The sequence below is a fragment of the Sebastes fasciatus genome, chromosome 11, assembly GCF_043250625.1.
Source record: "Sebastes fasciatus isolate fSebFas1 chromosome 11, fSebFas1.pri, whole genome shotgun sequence".
Lineage (NCBI taxonomy): Eukaryota > Metazoa > Chordata > Actinopteri > Perciformes > Sebastidae > Sebastes > Sebastes fasciatus.
In genome coordinates this window covers 18,368,905-18,388,605 of record NC_133805.1, presented here as the reverse complement: position 1 = coordinate 18,388,605, position 19,701 = coordinate 18,368,905, and the positions used below count along the sequence as shown (strand labels likewise).

At 37.2% G+C, this 19,701-nt stretch overlaps 1 protein-coding gene across 1 annotated transcript; it reads right to left on the bottom strand.

Moving 5' to 3' along the window:
• Nucleotides 1–3,154: 3,154 nt before the first annotated feature.
• tfa (transferrin-a) lies at nucleotides 3,155–14,892 on the bottom strand. Its single transcript, XM_074651302.1, has 18 exons — nucleotides 14,810–14,892; nucleotides 12,293–12,423; nucleotides 12,016–12,167; nucleotides 10,483–10,585; nucleotides 10,178–10,369; nucleotides 8,817–8,946; nucleotides 8,551–8,606; nucleotides 7,133–7,296; nucleotides 6,867–7,020; nucleotides 6,628–6,788; nucleotides 6,436–6,532; nucleotides 6,309–6,329; nucleotides 5,219–5,380; nucleotides 4,682–4,832; nucleotides 4,449–4,516; nucleotides 4,178–4,362; nucleotides 3,609–3,801; nucleotides 3,155–3,507 (listed from the first exon to the last, which is right to left on the bottom strand). Exons 1-18 carry the CDS (start codon nucleotides 14,884–14,886, stop codon nucleotides 3,464–3,466), a joined length of 2,241 nt encoding a protein of 746 aa, XP_074507403.1. The 5' UTR covers nucleotides 14,887–14,892; the 3' UTR covers nucleotides 3,155–3,463.
• Between the last annotated feature and the right edge of the window lie 4,809 nt (nucleotides 14,893–19,701).

The following is a 19,701-nucleotide window of genomic DNA, read 5'->3' as shown; positions in this document are numbered from 1 at the left end:
TAATATTAACATTATTATACTGTCGCTGAAATGTACAGCTTTGTACTTTTATTAATTTCACAGTATTTTACAGTTAATTTACTGTTTAAAGATACATTATATAGCTGCTTTTCACCTTTCTTTTACATTATCTTACTTATTTGTTTTAATGCACTATTTAGGTTGTATTTTTTACATACATTTTAATAAACATTATTTTTTGCCTAGATGAATAGACTTAGCAGTTTACAGACATAGGAATAGTCACACTAAATACAATTAAAGGCACTTGTTAGGAAAAAGGCTATAATAGACTTGCTGACACTTTTCCCAAAATGTCTGTCTATAGCTGGCTATAAGCACAGGATGCAAACCATAACAACATGTGAGTGAAGAACAATAAAGCTAATTCACTGATTTTCCAATCATGTACAATGTACAAGCCTCATGTGAAAATCAGGTCCCAGAATTAAAAAAATACTGCATGAAACTGTTACTGATGATACTTTAGACAGTTGATCAGCAGTAAAGTGTTTTTTTAAGAATGCATTATAGTTCAGTTAAAAAACGGCCTATGAGCGTAATTTAACAGGTTTTCTTTTGTATTAACAGTAAAGCACTGTTTTTTTTAGCAATAACAGGTTAATACTGTTGAAATCCTGCTGTAAATTAACAGCAATTGTTTACAGTGTACTCACAGTAGTCATTTCATTTCCAAATTTATTTCGAACATGTAGAATACAAAAAAATTAAAAATAAAGAAAAAGAATGATCATTCTTAATAAAAACAGGCATTAATAAAATTGTTTACAAATTGACAAACTGACTTTTCTCAAATAAAGCCTTAATGCTCTTTTGTGGTATGGACAGTATGGTTTGTTTTTCTAATAGTGTAATGTTTAGGCAAAGTACACAGTAGTATCGTAACTGAAAGAGTTTGGAACAAATTTGGAACAAATGCTGTGGCTAACTTTAAAGCGTTGTTGTAAAACACAAGAGTCACTTAATCAATTAAATGCTTTATTACTATTTAAAAACTAATTGTACAATAAAAATAGGTATTAATAAATTTGGGCAATAAAAATAATTTACATAATTCATTATTTGACATTTTAATGGGCAATAAAAATGTTTACAAATGAAATATGAATCCATCAATAAATAGTTCAAATTAAAAAGGGATTTACAAAAACACCATAACACCGTCAGTAAGTACATCATTTACAAATAGTGGACAGTCAGAAACAAGTAGTGTTTAAATAGAATGAAAAGCATTAAAAAAAATAATTGTCAACACTTGATGCCTTGTTTTACATATTTGAGAAGGTCCAGTAGTAGTCCAGTAGTCCAGTATTAAGTATTATTTAGTCCGTAGTGGCCTGAAAAAAAAACCCTGAGCAAACTATATCTGCACACACTTTAACAGGTTATACTCGACTAGTAAGCACTAAATTCAATTCAAATTTTATTGCAGACTCAAGGTCCAGATAAGAAAAAAGAAAAAAAAACAACAATACAATATATATAATACATTAGGAGCTCAGATCAATTCATCAGCCCCCATGATGGCTCACAATAATCTGATATATAAAAAAATATATACTCACAGTAGTCATTTCATTTCATTTCAAAACTTATTTTGAACATATAGAATACAAAAAAATAAAGAAAATAAAAAATAAAGAAAATGAATGATCATACCAACAAGTGGACAGTCAGAAACAAGTGGTATTTAAATACAATGAAAAGCATAAGAAAAATAAATTGTCAACACTTGATGCCTTGATTTACATATTTGAAAAGGTCCAGTGGTAGTCCAGTAGTCCAGCATTAAGTATTATTTAGTCCGTAGTGGCCTGAAAAAAAAAAACCTGAGCAAACTATATCTGCACACACTTTAATAAGTTATACTCGACTAGTAAGCACTTAAAAGTAAGCACAAATACAAGCCAAGTATTCTTTTCTGTAGGCCTATAAGGCAAGAAAACTTAATGATACTTTTCTTAAGATATTAAAAGATATGAGATTATTTAGTTATAAGAAATGATGATCTGCCTCTTACAGTACCAGCTATACTGTAGTCCTTTTTGTATAAGACCTTTTAGACTCCAGGAGTATGGAGGACCACAAGAGTCACGTAAATTGTAATAAAGCATTTAATTGATAAATAACGAATTGTACAATAAACATGTTTGTGAAGGTTCTCAGTCATCCAGGTCATAGTATCCGAGGAAGGGTTAAATCAGCAGCAACTGGACTCGGTTTAGGTTCCTGAAGACGTTTCACTTCGCATCCGAAAAGCTTCTTCAGTTCTGACTGAATGGTAGGGGAACCCAGGAATTTACACCTCTGTGGGGTCGTTAGCAGGAATATAGAAACCACTCAGTACAATGGTGCTCCTAGATGTGACAACCGTTATCAAGGTTCGTTGGAATCTGCCGATGCCAGGTGTGAATGACTGTCGGGTGAGGTCAAGTGTGAATGGCTGTTTAATCTCTTGGGCAGGGGTGCCAGGACAGCATTGTAGGTGGACAATAGGTGATGCCTTAGGCCTCCTCCTCTGTTGAGTGATGGCGTCTCTACTTTAGCATAGATGGCCTCTTTAACACCAAGAGTCCAGTTGCTGCCGATTTAACCCTTCCTGTGTACAATAAACAGCCATTGATAAATTTGTTCCATTTTTAAACTGCATTTTCAAATAGAATTTGAATTTCCATTATTTATTTATTAATTAATGTATTTGTAAATGATGTACTTATTGACGGTTTCATGGTGTTTTTGTAAATCCCTTTTTAATTTGAACTATTTATTGATGGTTTCATATTTCATTTGTAAATAATTTTTTTTGCCCTTTAAAATGTCAAATAATGATTTCTTTATAATTAAGTCCATTTATTCATAGATTAATAAATCAATTTGTAAACAATTTTATTAATGCCTATTTGTATTGTAAAATTCGTTTTTAAATAGAATTTAAGCATTTAATTGATTAAGTGACTTGTGTTTTACAACAACGCTTTAAAGTTAGCGACAGCGTTTGTTCCAAGACCATTTCTGGCATTGGAAGCAAATTTATAGGGATAATATCCCTTTTACTCTTTCAATTACGATACTACTGTGTACTTTGCCTAAACATTACACTATTACAAAAACAAACCATACTGTCCCCACAAAAGAGCATTAAAAAGGCTTTATTTGAGAAAAGGCAGGCAGGTGTTAAAACATAGTTGATCCAATAACACAGGTAATGTAACATTATGTTTCAACAGCATGAAAATAGCGACATGTGGACATGATTGGTCACAGGATAGTTTATATGTACGTCGCGGTAGTGCAATGCATCGGTTTGTTGGAATGTACTTCTAAAAACGGGTCTACAACAAGATCAGTAAGAAAATACACAATGAAATTTTGGGGTTGAGTGTGGCTAAGGTGCTCGAATCACTGAGGGCTGAATGAGGCACCACATGGTCCATGGTTGCCGCTAGTGCTGCTGGCAGGAATGGAAAGTGCAAGATTTCTCCAGATCTGTTGGGAACAGAGAAAATAAATTACTTGGGAATTCATAGCAGACATATGTATTTATGCTTAAATTAATCTGCTAGATTACTGTCCTATCCTGTACAAACCTGGAGTGGTTTCACCGCACTCTCTGAGTGAATTCATGGCATTCATGTACTCTGTTCCCAAAAACCCGGCATAGTTCTGTCCAGCGGTAACCTCCTGGAGACACTTAGTGGAGTCCTTGAAGAGGAGGTTCTTTCCTGAATCTGACTGGAACATCCTGAATGGAGCATCAGCGACACCGGGACCAAACTTGGCCTATAAATAAGAATAAAATTAAGATTTTAAAAACAGACTTATTCCTTTTTAAGATTTGATATAGTTATGTTATGTAGACATCCATACCAAGGCCAGGAATCAACAGGAGTTTAGGGTAAAAATACAGAATATACTGATATCATATGAAACTAGAAAACCTAAGAAATCCATTGGTATCAACCATGGCATACAAGCTTGTTGTGAAGGAGGCTAAATAACACTCCAAAGTTACGCTAAATTTTGGAGAGGAAAAACTGGCATGGCTATTTTCAAAGGGGTCCCTTGACCTCTGACCTCCAGATCGGTTCTATTGGTACACACGATTTTACCCTGTATTTTATGCCTCACCATGACCTAAAAAAAAATCATCACTGACCTGCTGGCCCAGGAGAGCGCTAACGACGTCGCTACGGCTCTCCTGACGAGTCACCACAGCGTGGGCGGGCACGACAGCCAGGTGACAAGAGGCGTATTCAGTGACTGCCACTGGAGCCTTCCCAGGGCAGATCAGCTGGTAGTCAGCAGAGTTCACACCACTAGCCCATGCTGGTGGACCCCTGCCTTTGACAAGAAGAGGGAGAAGAATGTTGTAGTTTTATACAAAACAACCTCTTCGTAGTTGAGATGAAGACAGGTCAGTCTCTTACCATCACTGTTCTCTGGAACGATTGTGTGTTTGATGAAAGCAACATCGCCGGCATCCTCAACCAGGCATCTATAATGAAATGCAAAACATAACTTGGGCAATATGAAGAGGAGTTTTCCACCATGAGCAGTTTGTTGCTTTGTTAGATGAGAACATTGATACCACTCAAAATGTCAAACTAGTCTTTGAAAGTACATGCTCGTATAACTGTGTGCAGACACTGTTGCGTCCTACCTAAAGGCTCCAGCGTAGCCGTAGTACTGCTCCTCAGCACTGGCTTTGCACTTGGATTCATCTCCCACAGCTTTTCTACTGCCGACACACTGAGTACAGAACGGAGAGCTGGGGTCTGATCCGGGGGCACAGCCGCTACTGAAGAACTTGGCTGAGGAGAGGACGGAGACACAGTGTGTTGGCGTTGCACTCAGAGGTGTGGAAGAGTCAACAGCTGCGTCCGAAATCGCATACTATGCACTACATACTCAATACGTGTACCATCGTCAAACATACTTTTGTGTGTATAAACAGTAGTACGCATCTTTGCTGTCTCAATGAGCAGTAATTTACATCACTTCCTGAGAGCCTCCTTGCCAGTTGGAGACGCGTAACCATGGTAACCCGTGCCAACCCATGCCAACCGCATGTGACCAAAACGATCATTTGTGTCTGAACTAATTTAAAAACTATATTACGCCTAGCAAAGTGAAATCTTACACTTAAATTGAAGCACGTGAACAGAATGTTTAGGAGACGAAGCACTCAGTCACTTACTGAAGTCACAGTCTTGGGTGTCTTTGTGGATTTGACCCATGGGGATGTTCCAGCCAGCAGTTCTGCCGACGCCTGTGTGGCATGACTTCTTGCCCCGCAATGTCTCCCAGGTCAACCCTGAACTCCTCTTCACCACGGCAACAGCGTAGTAAGAGGATGCGGCTACAGAAAGGGAAGTACAGGAGGATATGAATCAGAAAACTGTCTGCCTGATAATTATTATTATAGTTAATTTAAAAGTTCATCTTAAAGCTGTGAGATGAACACAGTATCTTTACGGCGCAGTGATTTCCAAATCATTTCCATGAAGTGTCGTGGAAAGAACAATGTCATACAGTGTACACTTCCATATTAATCAATTCTAGAGCTGCAACTAACAAGTATTTCATTGTCAATAGGTCAATTATTTTCTCGATTAATCGATTGGTAGTTTAGTCGATAAAATGTCGATCAGTGTTTCCCAAAGTCCTCAAATGTCTTGTTTTGTCCACAACTCAAAGATATTCAGTTTACTGTCATAGAGGTGTAAAGAGACCAGAAGATACTAACATTTAAGAAGCTGGAATCAGAGAATTTGGACTTTTTTTCTGAAAAAATTACTCAAACCGAATAATCGATTGTCAAAATAGTTGCCGATTAATTTAACAGTTGACAACAAATATTCATTTTTCGCAGCTCTAATCAATTCCAATTAACTGTTAGCATAATCTAGAGAGTCTTTTAGCCAGTGCACAGCAGGTCAGCTGACAGCATGCCAAAATGTGACGTTTTTGTGAAACATACAACTCAAGATATATGGAGATTAATGTTGCCAATGAATGAATATGTAATTGAATTCAAACAGAACTTCTCTTTCAAGGAAATTCCCATTTTTTCGCACAATAAGCACCAAATGACATAGCATAATGAACACGTGTTATCGACTAGATGTTGTCTGGGATTTTTTTATATTGTAATATAGTGATAGATGAAATGTTTTCTTTTGATGGTCCTCAATGCTGCATTACAGCTAAATCATACACTTTGAGTAAATATATGTTATTTTGTTTTTAAATATCAATATTTTAACATTTAATTGTGTCTGTAATACCTCCAGCGTTGGCGCACAGCCCTGAGGAAAGAGAGAAAGAGACAGATTAAAATATTACTCATGTAGAAAAGGTGAAATAAAACACATGATTGAATGAGATGGTTTCTGTGCTCTCTAAGCCTCATACCTTCATCATACTGCTCCACCAAAGCGGGAACCAGACCACACTTCCCCGCTGTGTACACCTGTCCTCCATCCACTGCCATTGCGTCAGCCTCTTTACGCTACAGGGTAATTGAGACAAACGCCGCAAAATTGAACAAAAGAAAAATCTCAAGCTTGTCACGGATTCCCATATTTCCATCCAAGACTGTTTTACCATAATCTTTTTCATGCACTCTTCAGCTGTGGGGGCGCTCTCGCATTCAATGACGGTGTTGTCGTCGACCAGACTGTTGATGCTCCACGTGTCACACTTGGCCGTCTCGGCGTGGCCCACAGCGCACCATTTAATGGCGGTGGACGCCGTGCTTGCCTGCTCTGGAAAGTGAAGTACAACCATAAGCCAGTGTCTGCCGTCTAATTAATGTGTTTTTTATCTGCTCATGTTTACGGTACCTTTCTTAAGGGAATGGACAATGCTCGTGTATTCAGCACCCAAATACAGGAAGGAATCTGTGTTTGCGGGCAGCTGCACCAGCTTCACTGTTGAGTCCTTGAACATCAGGTTTTTGGCGGGTGCATAGGCTTCAGAGCAGAAGAGGTTAAAGTCCTGAGAAGACAAAAAAGTAGGCTCATTCATTATGTGTAGGCACTGGAATAACACATGTAAGTGAATCATTTTATACTCGCTCTTTGTGCAGTACCTATATTTAGTGTCGTACCTGTACTGAGTTGAGGGTATTCCAGATTAATTCAACCATCTGTGGGTCCTTGCGGGTGACAACAGCATGAGCTGGTACTCTGGCCAGGTGGCATCTCTTATAGTCGTCGATAGGCGCTCTGGTGTTATCCTTGCACAGCAGCTCGTAGTTGGCCTTTTCAGCCTCTGAAAGTGTGCCACAAATATGATTTCAAGTTTTTCCTCTTACTATCTTCCAGTTTTAAATAAATCTCTTCTCCCTAACAGTCTATGGATAAGCAAAGGGCTATTTTGCCATCATGTAATTTTCAATATCCTTAAATTATTTTATTCGTCTTTATGTCTCGTCTGCTTGCTGCTTTATATGTGTGATGTGTTTTTCTGTTTTCATGTTTAATTGCACTGCCATGTGCTGGTACTACTTTGTCCTCAATTTCTCTTACCTGTGTACCTGGTTAGCTAAAGTTGTCTGTACTTTTATGTACCGTCTGTGTTTAGCTTAGTTGTTAATACTTTTATAGATTGTCTACATTGTCCATCTGTACTGTATGTCTATTTTATTTTTATATTCAGGACCCAAGGAAGACTAGAGGCACATCCATGTGCTTCTAATGGGGATCATTAAATAAACTAAACATATTGGGCAAATGCCACAAAGATCATGGCAATATATAACCAAGAGTGAGAATCTGCAGCTGTGATTTTGAGCCTCTTATGCATGATAAGGGCTTAAACACAGCAAACTTACATTAGACAACACATTAGGAAAGCTAGGAAGAACTGCTTTGGCAAAAAAAACAGAACAATTGCACAAATAGTTACAGAGTGATCCACCTACAGCAGATAATTGGATTGATTTTATTTAGGTGGACAAAATGGATTATATATCAGCTTGAATAATGAAAATGGGAGCTGGTTTATTCTCTCTGCTGTATGCTTATCATGTAGTTGCTGTCCATATTATTCAGTGACATAGATGTGATAAAGCCTGGCAACAGTGCTCTTGCTGGTTTCGTTGTTATTCAGGAATATAAAAATGTAATATTATATATGATCTAATAACATTTTAATATAAAAGCTAAGAATTTTTTGCATTTAACTGAAATAAATAAGACTATTTTATAGTCTCATAATACAGATTTGAAATAATTGACCAGCTCATTTGGCTGACATTAATATGAGTCCATAATAGGCCCCTTTCACTGCAGCCAGTGACATCATAGCAGGGTAAACACAGGTGTAATAGATTAAACTAATTATGGTCCCGTCCTATTTAGTGTGTCACAGCCATTCAGTGAGCCAGCATGCAGAGTACAGCGCTGACCCACCTAAATGGAACAGGGCCATAATTAATGTTATTACTTACACCTATAACTGCTGTGAAAAGGGCCATTTCAATATATATATATATATATATGCAGATGATGGTGTGATACTGACCAGGTACAGTGAGATGCTTCACAAAAGCCACCTCCCCAGCACCGTCCTTGAGACACCTGTGAAGTAAACCAACCCACAGGTGCGTCGACATTACAGGTTTGTTTGTTAGCAGCAGTATTTCCACTGGGTTTAAGAAAGCATCAATATAGATAAAAAAACGTCACAGGATAACACAGTGAGCGGTGGCATGTTATCATATTGTTGATAGAGAGGACAGTAAAAGTCTTAGTAGAAGTGAGATGGATCAGAGAAAGACCGGTACTGACTGGAAGGATCCACTGTAGTCGTAGTAAGGCTCATTGTGGGACCTGGAGCAGTCTCCCCTGCACAGCTGACACAGTTTGCTGCCCCTCGTTGCCCCCGGGGCACAGCTGGCCAAGAAGAAGTTGCTCACCGCTGCAAAAACAAAAACGCAGGGCAAAGATTTTAGAAATACTGAGGTTATAAATCCTAGTCCCTGCACCGTTAAGACAGTTTGACTAGACTCCATAAAGAAAGTCTCAACACTGATTTTTATTATTTGTGTTTTTCATACTTGCTTACTAGTTAACTGTTCTTTTGCAACTTGAAGCCGTTTCCATTAACATAATATTTGTGCTCGCCTTAAAGTAGTCAAAAGTAAATATATTCCATTATGTTAAATCGACCCATGCCCCCCCCCCCCAGCTTTCCTATCGTCTCATCAGCCAACAGTATAACTTACTCCGGTTCTCCAGTCACACCAGTCAGTTGGATTGCTACCCGAGTACTTTCCCTTGGACATTTTTCCACATTACTAACTTTGTTCTCCTGTGCCTAGGATCATCGCTCCTTCGATGCCCTGCCTGTCTATCCCCGCTCAGTTCCAGCCTTGCCATTCCTCCACATGCCATAATCCTGATTTCTGCGATAAAGCCTGTGCTCAGCTCAACCTCTATTGTCTGTGTCCCATCTGCTTCATAGTAACAGTTAAAGGAATATTTTTGGGAAATGGGATTATTTGCTTTCTTGCTGAGAGTTAGATAAGATTGATGTCAAGCTGCAGCCAGTTATCTTAGTATAAAGACATATACATAAGTAGACATGATTACGACTTGTCGTTTCTACACTTCGGTTTTTGTACGGATTAAAGTGGACCCATTATGCTTTTTTACCTTTCCTTTAGTGCATTATATAGTTTTTGTGCATGTAAATGGTCTGCAAAGTTACCAAGCTGGCAGGAGCTCAAACAGAGCGTTTCAGACAGAGGGTGAAAAGAGGAGCTGCCGCACAGCCCGTATGAGAAAAATAGTGTTTTTTAAACATTAAAGCATGTAAACGTGTTCTAGTAGAATCCCAAAAATACAAGTATGCACCTGAAAATGAGCATAATAGGTCCTCTTTAAACAAATAAAACATGTTGGTGAGCTTTAGAGGTGCTGGTGGGAGAATTTTGCAATATTTGGACATTACATTAAATTACAGGTGACTAAAATAAAAATACCTAGAAAAAAATACTGAGTAGATGAGTCCTCAATGGTGGCTGGCAGCTCTGACTTTTAATTTTTATTTTATTGTTAATTGTTTATCTAATGCACATTTCACACTGATCAGTGGTGATGTATAAGTAGTAACTTTTATTTGAGGTTTAACATTTAGTGCAACTCACCCTCCTCTACAGGTGTGTCTTCAATGCCCGTCCACTGAATCTGACCCATGGACACCAGAGTTCCTATGGGGATGTTCCAGCCTGCAGATTTCCCCAAACCAGTGTGGCACGACTTCTTCCCCTGGAGGTCTAAGAAGCCAAACGTAGTGCCCTTCTTCGCCACAGCAACAGCGTAGTAGCAGGTGTCCGAAGCTGGATGCATGCAGGACAATATTGTGAGCAAAAAGTTAAAGCATGTAATGCTATAAGACATCCTCTTTATTGTGCTAATTTCATGAGTAAAGACATCCGATTAGTGAACATACAGGGGCCGTAGTCCTCAGCAATGACGGGCTGCAGGTCGTAGTTGATCAGTCCAGCGACGTAGATGTCCCCTCCATCCAGAGTGATGGCATCTGCCTCACCAGCCTGATGAAAAAAAAATTATGTTTGATCTCTCCGACAGCTCAAAGACATGTGACGAATGTTTTAATGCATTTTTTTTGTCAGTAACTAAACGCAGTGGTGCAAAGTAAAAAATTGTTTACAATATTGCGATACCTGTTGGCCTACTTTTCTTGAATGCTTTAATCTTATGCTACTTTATACTTCTACTACACTACATTTCAGGGGGAAATATTGTACTGTTTGCTCTTCTACATGTATTTGCTGGCTTTAGTTTTACAAAAAAAAAAAAACATATGATCAATGTTCAAAATAAAATGCAGCTTTGAAGATTAAACCACCAAGCAGTACATAAAGCAGTTATCTCCACCTCAACCAGCTAAACCATTCAGCTGCAGCTTTCATATTTATGCATCAATAATAAGGATAATATATCATTATATATTGCATAATGAGTAATTTTACTGTTGATACTTAACATATTTTGCTAATGATACTTGCAATACAGTTTTGAAGTATTTTCACATGGTGGCAGTGGTAGAAAGTAACATTTACTTAATAATTAACCATTTTTAGGTACTTGTACTTACCTTGAGTATTTCAATATTAGATTTTCATAGTGAAATGTTGTACTTTTTACCCCACTACATTTTCTGACAGCTATAATTACCAATTACATTGCACATTAAGATTTAGACAGCTGGGGAGCTTAACCTATAATAATACATCATAATTATTAGGTGATTATATATTAAAATATTAGAAGTATTAAGTAGAAGTATAAAAAGTACATTATTGGTTTCCAAAATGTGGTGCAGTAGAAGTATTAAGTTGCATAAAATGGAAATACTCAAGTAAAGTACACATACCACAAAATTGTAGGCTACTTAAGTAAAAGTACTTAGTTACTTTCCACCACTGCATGCTGCTGGGTTGCTTAACCTATAATAATACATCTTAATTATTAGTTGATTATATATCAAGAGTAAAAAGTACAATATTTCCCTCTGAAATGTAGTAGAGTAGAAGTATAAAGTTGCATAAAATGGAAATACTCAAGTACCTCAAAATTGTACTTAAGTATAGTACTTGAGTAAATGTACTAAGTTACTTTCCACCACTGCTACTGGGAAGCTTAACCTATAATAAATCTTAACGATTATATATTAAGAGTAAAAAGTGCAATATTTCCCTCTGAAATGTAGTAGAGTAGAAGTATAAAGTTGCATAAAATGGAAATACTCAAGTACCTCCAAATTGTACTTAAGTACAGTACTTGAGTAAAAGTACTTAGTTACATTCCACCACTGCTAAAAAAAAAAACACTTTCACTGTTGCATTATCCATTTAATAGGCAAAAAGATGAAATTAAACTGAAGACAGAGCTATAAAGGAGATATTTTGGTTGAGCACATCTCATTGAGTTTAATTCTGGATAATGTGATTCTGCTCACCTTGATGGCCACGATGCAGTCGATGGTGTTGTCTTTCTTCACGCAGGTGATCGCAGGAGCTTTGGCTGCCAGGGCCACACATTTCTCCAGTTCTTTGTCAGACTTTACGCACCATCTCACCTTGAGGTCAGCAGGTGCGGAGAACACGGTGGCTGCAACATGCAACATACATACAGATGGATGAATTAACAATGCAGTTTACATTTAGAAAATCTGGGATTAAAAGATGCATATGCAAAAAAAAAGAAGAAAAGAAATATGATAAATGTGTTTTTACCGAGGCACCCGAGCAGCGCCACAAGCAGGAGAGAGTGCATGTTGGCCGGTAGTGAGGTCTCCAGGTCAGCAGAGCAGAGCAGATCTGTCCGGCAGAGCAGACAGCCTTTTATAGCAAAACCTCCAACTGAGCTGCACGAAAAAAAAAAAAGAAAAAAAGAAAAAAAAGTTTGCTCAGGTTTCCTAATGTGCGCGTGCGTGGGCGCGTGCGTGGGCGCGTGCACTTTAGTTCACTGCTGGTACACAGGATGACAGAAAAACAGACCTATATTTCCACATACTGGAAATTCACAGAGTCTCCTGAACTCATCCAGAAGAGCAGAAAAGAGTTTAATATGCCAAAAAGCAAACAAGATAAAACAAGAGCACATATACACATAAACTCACTTTTATATTCAAGATTCCTTTGTCATTTTTATGCTTCACATAAAAACGAAATTGTGTTTCTTACATCCACCACTCAGAAATTCAGTGCAAAAACAATTGGTAACTATAAAGTAATTAGCTAATAATTAAGAGCACTAATAAATAAGCTAAAAGTAAGCTAAAAATAGAATAGAATAAATAGTTACAATTTCAAAATTAAAGATATTATTAAAGGGACAGTCTCGTTATACGGTGTGTTCAGGTGTTTTGGGGTTTATTCTGTAATTTGGCTGCTTCTCCAGTTGACCTTTGAGGACAAATAAAGTGACTGATTGAAGTGTTCATTAGACTTTACAGATTTTTTAGTGAGTGTAGGCTATTAAAGTGTATTTCTGCTGTAATTAAGACTTTTAAACATTGTAATTGCCCTAATGCAGAACCAATCTGCTTGCCTGTTCTTAGCAGCATTAACCAGTGATGGAAGTATTCAGATACTTTACTTTAGTAATTTACAAAAAGAAAATAAAGGTCCTGCGTTTAAAATTTAATTTCATTATTATCCGTAAAATGTACTTGAAGTATCAAAAGTAAAGTTATGTCACAGGACGGTCAGTGTTATATTATACATCATATTATTGTATCATTATTACAGTTTCAGTGAGCAGCATTTTACTCCTGTAGTTGGTCATGGTGGAGCTGATCTTTATATATCATTTATTGGCCTAAATTATAGCCATGCATCATATTTTATAAATTAATCATGTTTCTTTTTAAGTAAAAAAAGTACATTATAAAATAACCAGTAACTACAGCTGTCAAATAAACATAAAAAGTACAATATTTAGAAGTACTGTATAAAGTGGCATATTTAAGTACAGTACTATTAGTAAAAGTACTTGGCTTTAGGTTACTACTGCTTTATGGAGACAAGGAGAAGTATTGCAAAACCTGAATTTATATACTATACATGTAAAAGGCAAAAGCTTGTGAAAAATGTCATCTATCCAAGTATTTTACTGAGAAGAGCTGCGGTGTGACCCACATAAGAGTCGTGTTTACAGAGTCAATGTTACAACACAAGAGCAAAGGTTCCTGATTATTTGTAAATTGAACCAGTGACACCTTGTCCTTTGTTGCCATCTGACAAATATTTAAATATGACCTAGTAACTTGCACAATGGATTTAATGTTTCACGAGGGGCCTTTGGTGGTGCAACTTCAAAAGATCCAAGATGTGATACTGAGAGGACATTGGCACTCTGTTTTAACCATCATGTCAACAGCCGTTTGTAGTTTTACTTTTGACAAGGATACCATAGCATTATGCAACCATACTCAAGGTGTTATATTCAGGTTTTTGTCAAGCTACAGTTGGTAGAAAGCATAGAGGGAAATACAAAACAGTATAGTTTAAGGTGTGATTGGAAAAGTGTGTCAAAGTAGCAAAATCTTTGATCAGCAAAATCAAAATGTTTTTTTTTTTTTTTAAAAAGGGAATCAGCACATTACACATTTTATTTATATAGTTGAATGTTGATCAGGTGCTCTTAAAAAGGTAGTTCCTCAAAATGCCCTTTATGCAGAATCATTATGTTGTAACCCTGACCTCACTCTCACCCTACCATGACTAAATCTTTATTTTCACCCCCATCCACTGAGATAAACACGACTCTGAGTATACATAAACACACTTCTGTAAAAGTCAAAATAGTTTTAGTGACATACACTGTGGATAGATTGAATATCAGAGGAGTATAAAAGGAGAGGGACTGTTCAGGTGCCCTAACTAAAGACACTGAGCATTGAACATGAGGCACCAGAACTAGGGACAGTGAGCCAGATAGTTCCACCAAAAAAAAGGGACTTTATTTTAGATGAATTTCCCCTTTAAAATCAAATGGTGGATTTGCAGTGTCAGAAATTGCACACGCATCAACTCAATCCTCTTAAATATCAAATCAAAGTCAGATAATATTTAAACATAAGACATTAATTAGTTATAAGGGGAACGCAGGAGCGTATGGCATTAAAGAATAACTCACATTAGATGCACTTTATGAAGAAAAATGACCATAGGTCTGGTTGGTAGCGGGGCAAACAGAGTAATGTTCTTCCCTCCTAGTTATAGGAGCACTGATTCAATTGAGCTCACCTGTGCCTAGTTGCCTCCAGTGCAGCACAGGTGAGCCTGTTTCTCCTCTCAGAGCTCATCAGGGCCATGACAGACATGGAAGACTTCCAACAGGGACTGCAGTGCACATTATACTTGCGTGACAGCAAAGCGTTTGACAGCAAACACAGTGCCGTGATGGCAGCCTTCCCTGCTTTCTTCACAGCTATTGGATAAAAGACAGATTTTAAAAAAGCGTCTGTCCTCCAGGTTTGACTTTGACTTTTGAAAACTAGAGCCAATGAAAATGTGGGACATCGTCTCAATGTGTGGGATGTGGGACAAGGGATGCTGTGCAGTCCCTGGTAAAGTGGGACACCTGGTCATTGTACTTACAGTAGATTCTTGATTACTTGTCCAGCGTCTGAACGTGTTTACCACACCAAATGTAGAATTTTATTCACTGCTGACAATGAAATAAAAATAAACTACTATTACCGCCTAGCGGTTGTATGCCTCCGCTAACCAGCCAAGTTGCAGTTTACAACCATGTCTGTCCAAAATGTCATCACTTCATCATTTTATGCTGTTAGACATTTATTTGGGTTAAATTGTCATAATTAGCATATGAATTCTTGAGTTATTGCAAAAAACGTATTTTGTGAGGCCACTTTGACCTTTGACCTTTGACCACCGAAATCTAATCATTTAATCCTTGAGTCCAAGTGGACATTTGTACCAACTTTGAAGGAATTCCTTTAAGGCGTTCCTGAGATATCGTGAGAATGGGACGGATGGAAGGAAATAAAAATAGAAATAAAAGTAGAATAATGGAATAAAAGTGTGTGTTACTGATTCCCACATATTCCAGTTACCACCTTCTCCTGTCATTCCTCACCTGTCCACCGGTTGTATTTCCCACCATATCTCATCGTGTGACTGCTCTCCTCCTGTTATAACACCTTTTAGTAATATAGAGCCGGTATACACTCCTCCTCAGCATTCACCTCTTCACAGATTGTCAATGTTGCTTTAAGACGAGACACTACAGGCAAAAACATCGTTTTTCATGATCAATTTTGAGATTTTGGGCTATTTTGTTTCCATAACATGTCTTCTTTAAGACTCGTGGAAATAAAACATTTATTTTACTACACTTTGTCTAATTACGTCTGTAGATTTTTCATAAATTCATCAAAAGTTAGCATTAGAAAATGCCTCATTTGCATATTTAAACATGCATTTTAAGAAAACTTGTGATACAAAAAATAATTGTCTTAATATGAGTAATCAACTGGGGAAGTTTCATGGTAATATCTATTAGTTAATTATTATTTTACCCTATTTCCAAAATATATGTAATTTTACAAAACATATCTTTAAAGGTGTTTTTTCTCTTTTTACCTCATACTCTGAGCCAGAAATCTCCACTTCAGTAGCTCTTACACACACCAAACCTTCCAGTTTCATTCCTATCTATATTCTGAAGGATTTTTACAGATTGGGTTTGTTCATATATCATTCATAGTCTGATTTATAGAACATTTTATTCCTAAAAAACATGGTGAACATGGATTTTTTTTATTGCTGTTGACAGTATTTTCAGATTTTTGGAGTGATAAAAAAGATATCCAAAATGCCCTCTGTAAAAACCTTTGACTCTAATATGTCAATAAAATTAAATTAGAATTGTGAACCTGCTTTATCAAATGATAAAGCCAGATTTATGTTCTGGAAATGTATGCAAATTGGCACAAATTTAATAACATAATGCCTCATTTGCATATTTAAACATGAAATTTCAGAAAAGCTATAATACAAAAATAAATTATTGTCTTAATGTAAGTAACCAACTAGTGACGTTTTACCTTATTCACCTTTTAGTGTCTCTCCTACCTAGCTGTGTGTGATCTGCCTTCACTGGTTCTGTCTGCTGTCTTTACTGTGTTATTGCTCTTTGCCTGATTAAAGCCTCTCTCATTATCTGCCTTGTGAGTCGGGGTTTGAGTCTTTATCCCTGTGCCAGTTTCCTGAACCCTCACAGATTACTGTGACTTTGTCAATCTGTGCTGACACTTAGCTCAGCAGCAGCATTACTGTAATGACACCGCCTGACAACACAGCTGGCAAGTCAATAACATTACTGTCCTGTACTCACATGCACACGTTGACAATTTACCGCAATCACGTTTATTATTCTACTCTTGTACTGGTTTCTGTTCAAATGAGCAGAATCTTCTGCTGCAAAAAAAACAAAAATGCAAGTTGAATTTGAGAAAATCTCATGTGAATATTTATGGCTATTAATGAATTATTTCTAATATATATATATTTTTTTAATTTTCTGAAGTAACCCAGCTTCCTAAAATCCCCTCTGGGACTCTTGTGACTGACTGCATGTCTGACAGTGATTACAGTCCACGAGGCCATCCTGACTGTGCTAAATCAGAGCGGATAAGCTTATTATCAATGATTGTTCTCCTGAAACATGCAGAGCAGGGGGTTAACAAGGCATTATAGGTTGGACATTACACACTAACACTCTTTCAGTCTGTGACGACGCAGGGCTCTGTGTGAGAGGGGGAAATGTGCTACACGACAGTAAAGTGTTGCCAAGGAAAGGGGTTGTGTATTTTTGCAGAAGATGTAAAAGTGCAGGAGTGAGCCGTGACATGAAGCTCAGCCGTTGATGATTCATCTTGATACCCACACACACACGATGGTAAATCACTTTTGATCAGCGCCTTTTAAAACAGTTGCTGGAAAAACACATCTGGCTGATTCATCAGGAAACACAGTCGTCCATGATGTCACGATGTCATTCACAGAGACAGCAACGGACCTTTTTTTTTACAGCAGACATTTGTGAAAGTAGGAAAAGCACAGAAATTGATAACGTTAACGATGCAGCCATCCTTAATGTTATTAAATACACCTGTGCTTTCCTTACTGGGACATGTCACAATGTCTGCAGTGAAAACGGGTCTATTGTGAGCTTTTACCACACATTTCATTCAAGTAAAAGTACCAATACCACAATGTAAAATACTCCTTTACAACTAAAAGTCCTGTATTCAAAATCCTACTTAAGTTCAGAAGTGTTATCAGCAAAATGTACTTAAAGCTAAAAAAATAAAAGTAATTGTTCTGCAGAAAAAAAGTAATTAAATATGACATATTATTTTTTCAGTATTTTAAATTGAATGCATCAATGCATAAGTACGATTTTACTGTTGTAGCTGGTGGATGTGTAGTTATATTTGTAAAAACTTAATTAATTTTATGGTATTTGCGTACGTATCTCTCTGGATGTATTCTTTTTTTTTCTTTTTCCTTTTGCTATTTTAACACTTTTTTTTTTTTTTTAAGTCTGCTGTAAATTAGCCTTTCGCTACAACCACACACAGTGCATCTACACTTTGTGCATACATGTATGTTACAACTCTAATGTTACTGTGATGTCCGTAAAGATAAATCTGAGGGGTTGTGAGATGAATAATGAATAAAACACCCTAAATTCTGCCATACACATTTGTGTTGGTTTTTGGACTAATTTTTGCTTCTTTTTTTTTAATGAAATCTTGGATTGTTTTATCTCTTTGGGCCTCAAACTGTTTATTATTACGTATTATTATTGTATTATATGTACCCTGTAACCCTGATAAGTTAATGGGTCTAGGACTGCAGGTTTCTCCAGGTCTTGGTCTCTGTTTGGGGTCTGTAAAGCAACAAATGTTGTGAATCACTGCTTTAATCTTTAATAATGCATTATATTTCACAAGCTTATCAAATATTTCTTTTTATGTAAAATCTTAATCTGAAAAGTAACTAGTAGCTATAGCTGTCAAGTAGCTTTTCCCCTCTGAAACGTTGTGGAGTAGAAGTATCAAATAGCATAAAATAGAATTACTCAAGTTAAGTACAAGTACCTCAAATGTGTACATAAGTGCACCTTTGTAGGTTGAAGCTTGACAGGAGGATGAAATTCATTTAGCTCATCAGGTATTTGTCTTTGTTTGATCACTGTGCATTTGATACTATTTTATTTGAAGTTATATCCAGATGTTTTTTGCAAAATGGGAAAGACTGCAAACAGATTTGATCGGGCCAGTCTGGTGATTTAAGTCACGTTACACATTAACTTCAATTGATTTCTTTCTGAGAACTAGCTGACAGGTCCGTGGGGGCCGGGGTCAACATCCTTCTGACGCAACAGACAAAACCTCAAACACAGCAAGTCGCCAGGACCCCCGTCCACGTTACCTCATCAACCTTTAAGCTCTGATGAATAAGGCTTCAGGTGAAATGAATGCAGGTTATCAATGGTGTTAGGTGGAAACATTTAACCGCATCAACATCTCAACTTTTGTAGGACATTAGATCAGCCTTCAGCTTGTTGGTATTTTCCCAGCTGGGTTTTGAACTGTTTTTATAACCTAAGAGCTCCAAAAACAGCAAAACATTAAAATAAGCGTTGCGTGTAAACAATCCAAAGTAGATAGTTCACTGATTTAAAGATTTTGACCCGCGGTTTTGTAATTTCCAGATGCCGTCGTGCAAAGAAAAACTAGATATCTCTGTTCTGTATGTGACGCAGCTGATCAGGACAAATGCAGCATTTCGGGTTTTTGCTTTTAAGTTAAGGGGGAAAAACTGTTCAGTACTTTATTCAGTGCTGCCCTTTGCCAGCACATTTCCCCTCACCCTCCTTTTGTCCATTACACAAAAAAAAAAAACGTTGGTGAAGGAATGCTGTTAACGTACAATATTATCCAAACAACGTGGAGAGCGACACGGAGTCAGTGTCCTCATCTGTTTGTACAGCTGCGACTCCTTTTCTTTCACCTCTGACCGTTGCCCCGGACAGACACTGTGACCATTATCAGCTGGGGCTTCATTCAAAGGGGAATATATGAAGAAAAAAAAAATAATTT

What these genes read in the sequence shown, in the direction of transcription:
- tfa (XM_074651302.1), bottom strand. Translation starts at nt 14,886, where the DNA reads ATGTCTGTCATGGCCCTGATGAGCTCTGAGAGGAGAAACAGGCTCACC. An exon ending in TGTCCATTCCCTTAAGAAAG is followed by an intron (nt 6,789 to 6,866) that starts GTACCGTAAACA and finishes TTCACTTTCCAG; the next exon opens with AGCAGGCAAGCACGGCGTCC. An exon ending in GTGCGGTGAAACCACTCCAG is followed by an intron (nt 3,508 to 3,608) that starts GTTTGTACAGGA and finishes TGTTCCCAACAG; the next exon opens with ATCTGGAGAAATCTTGCACT.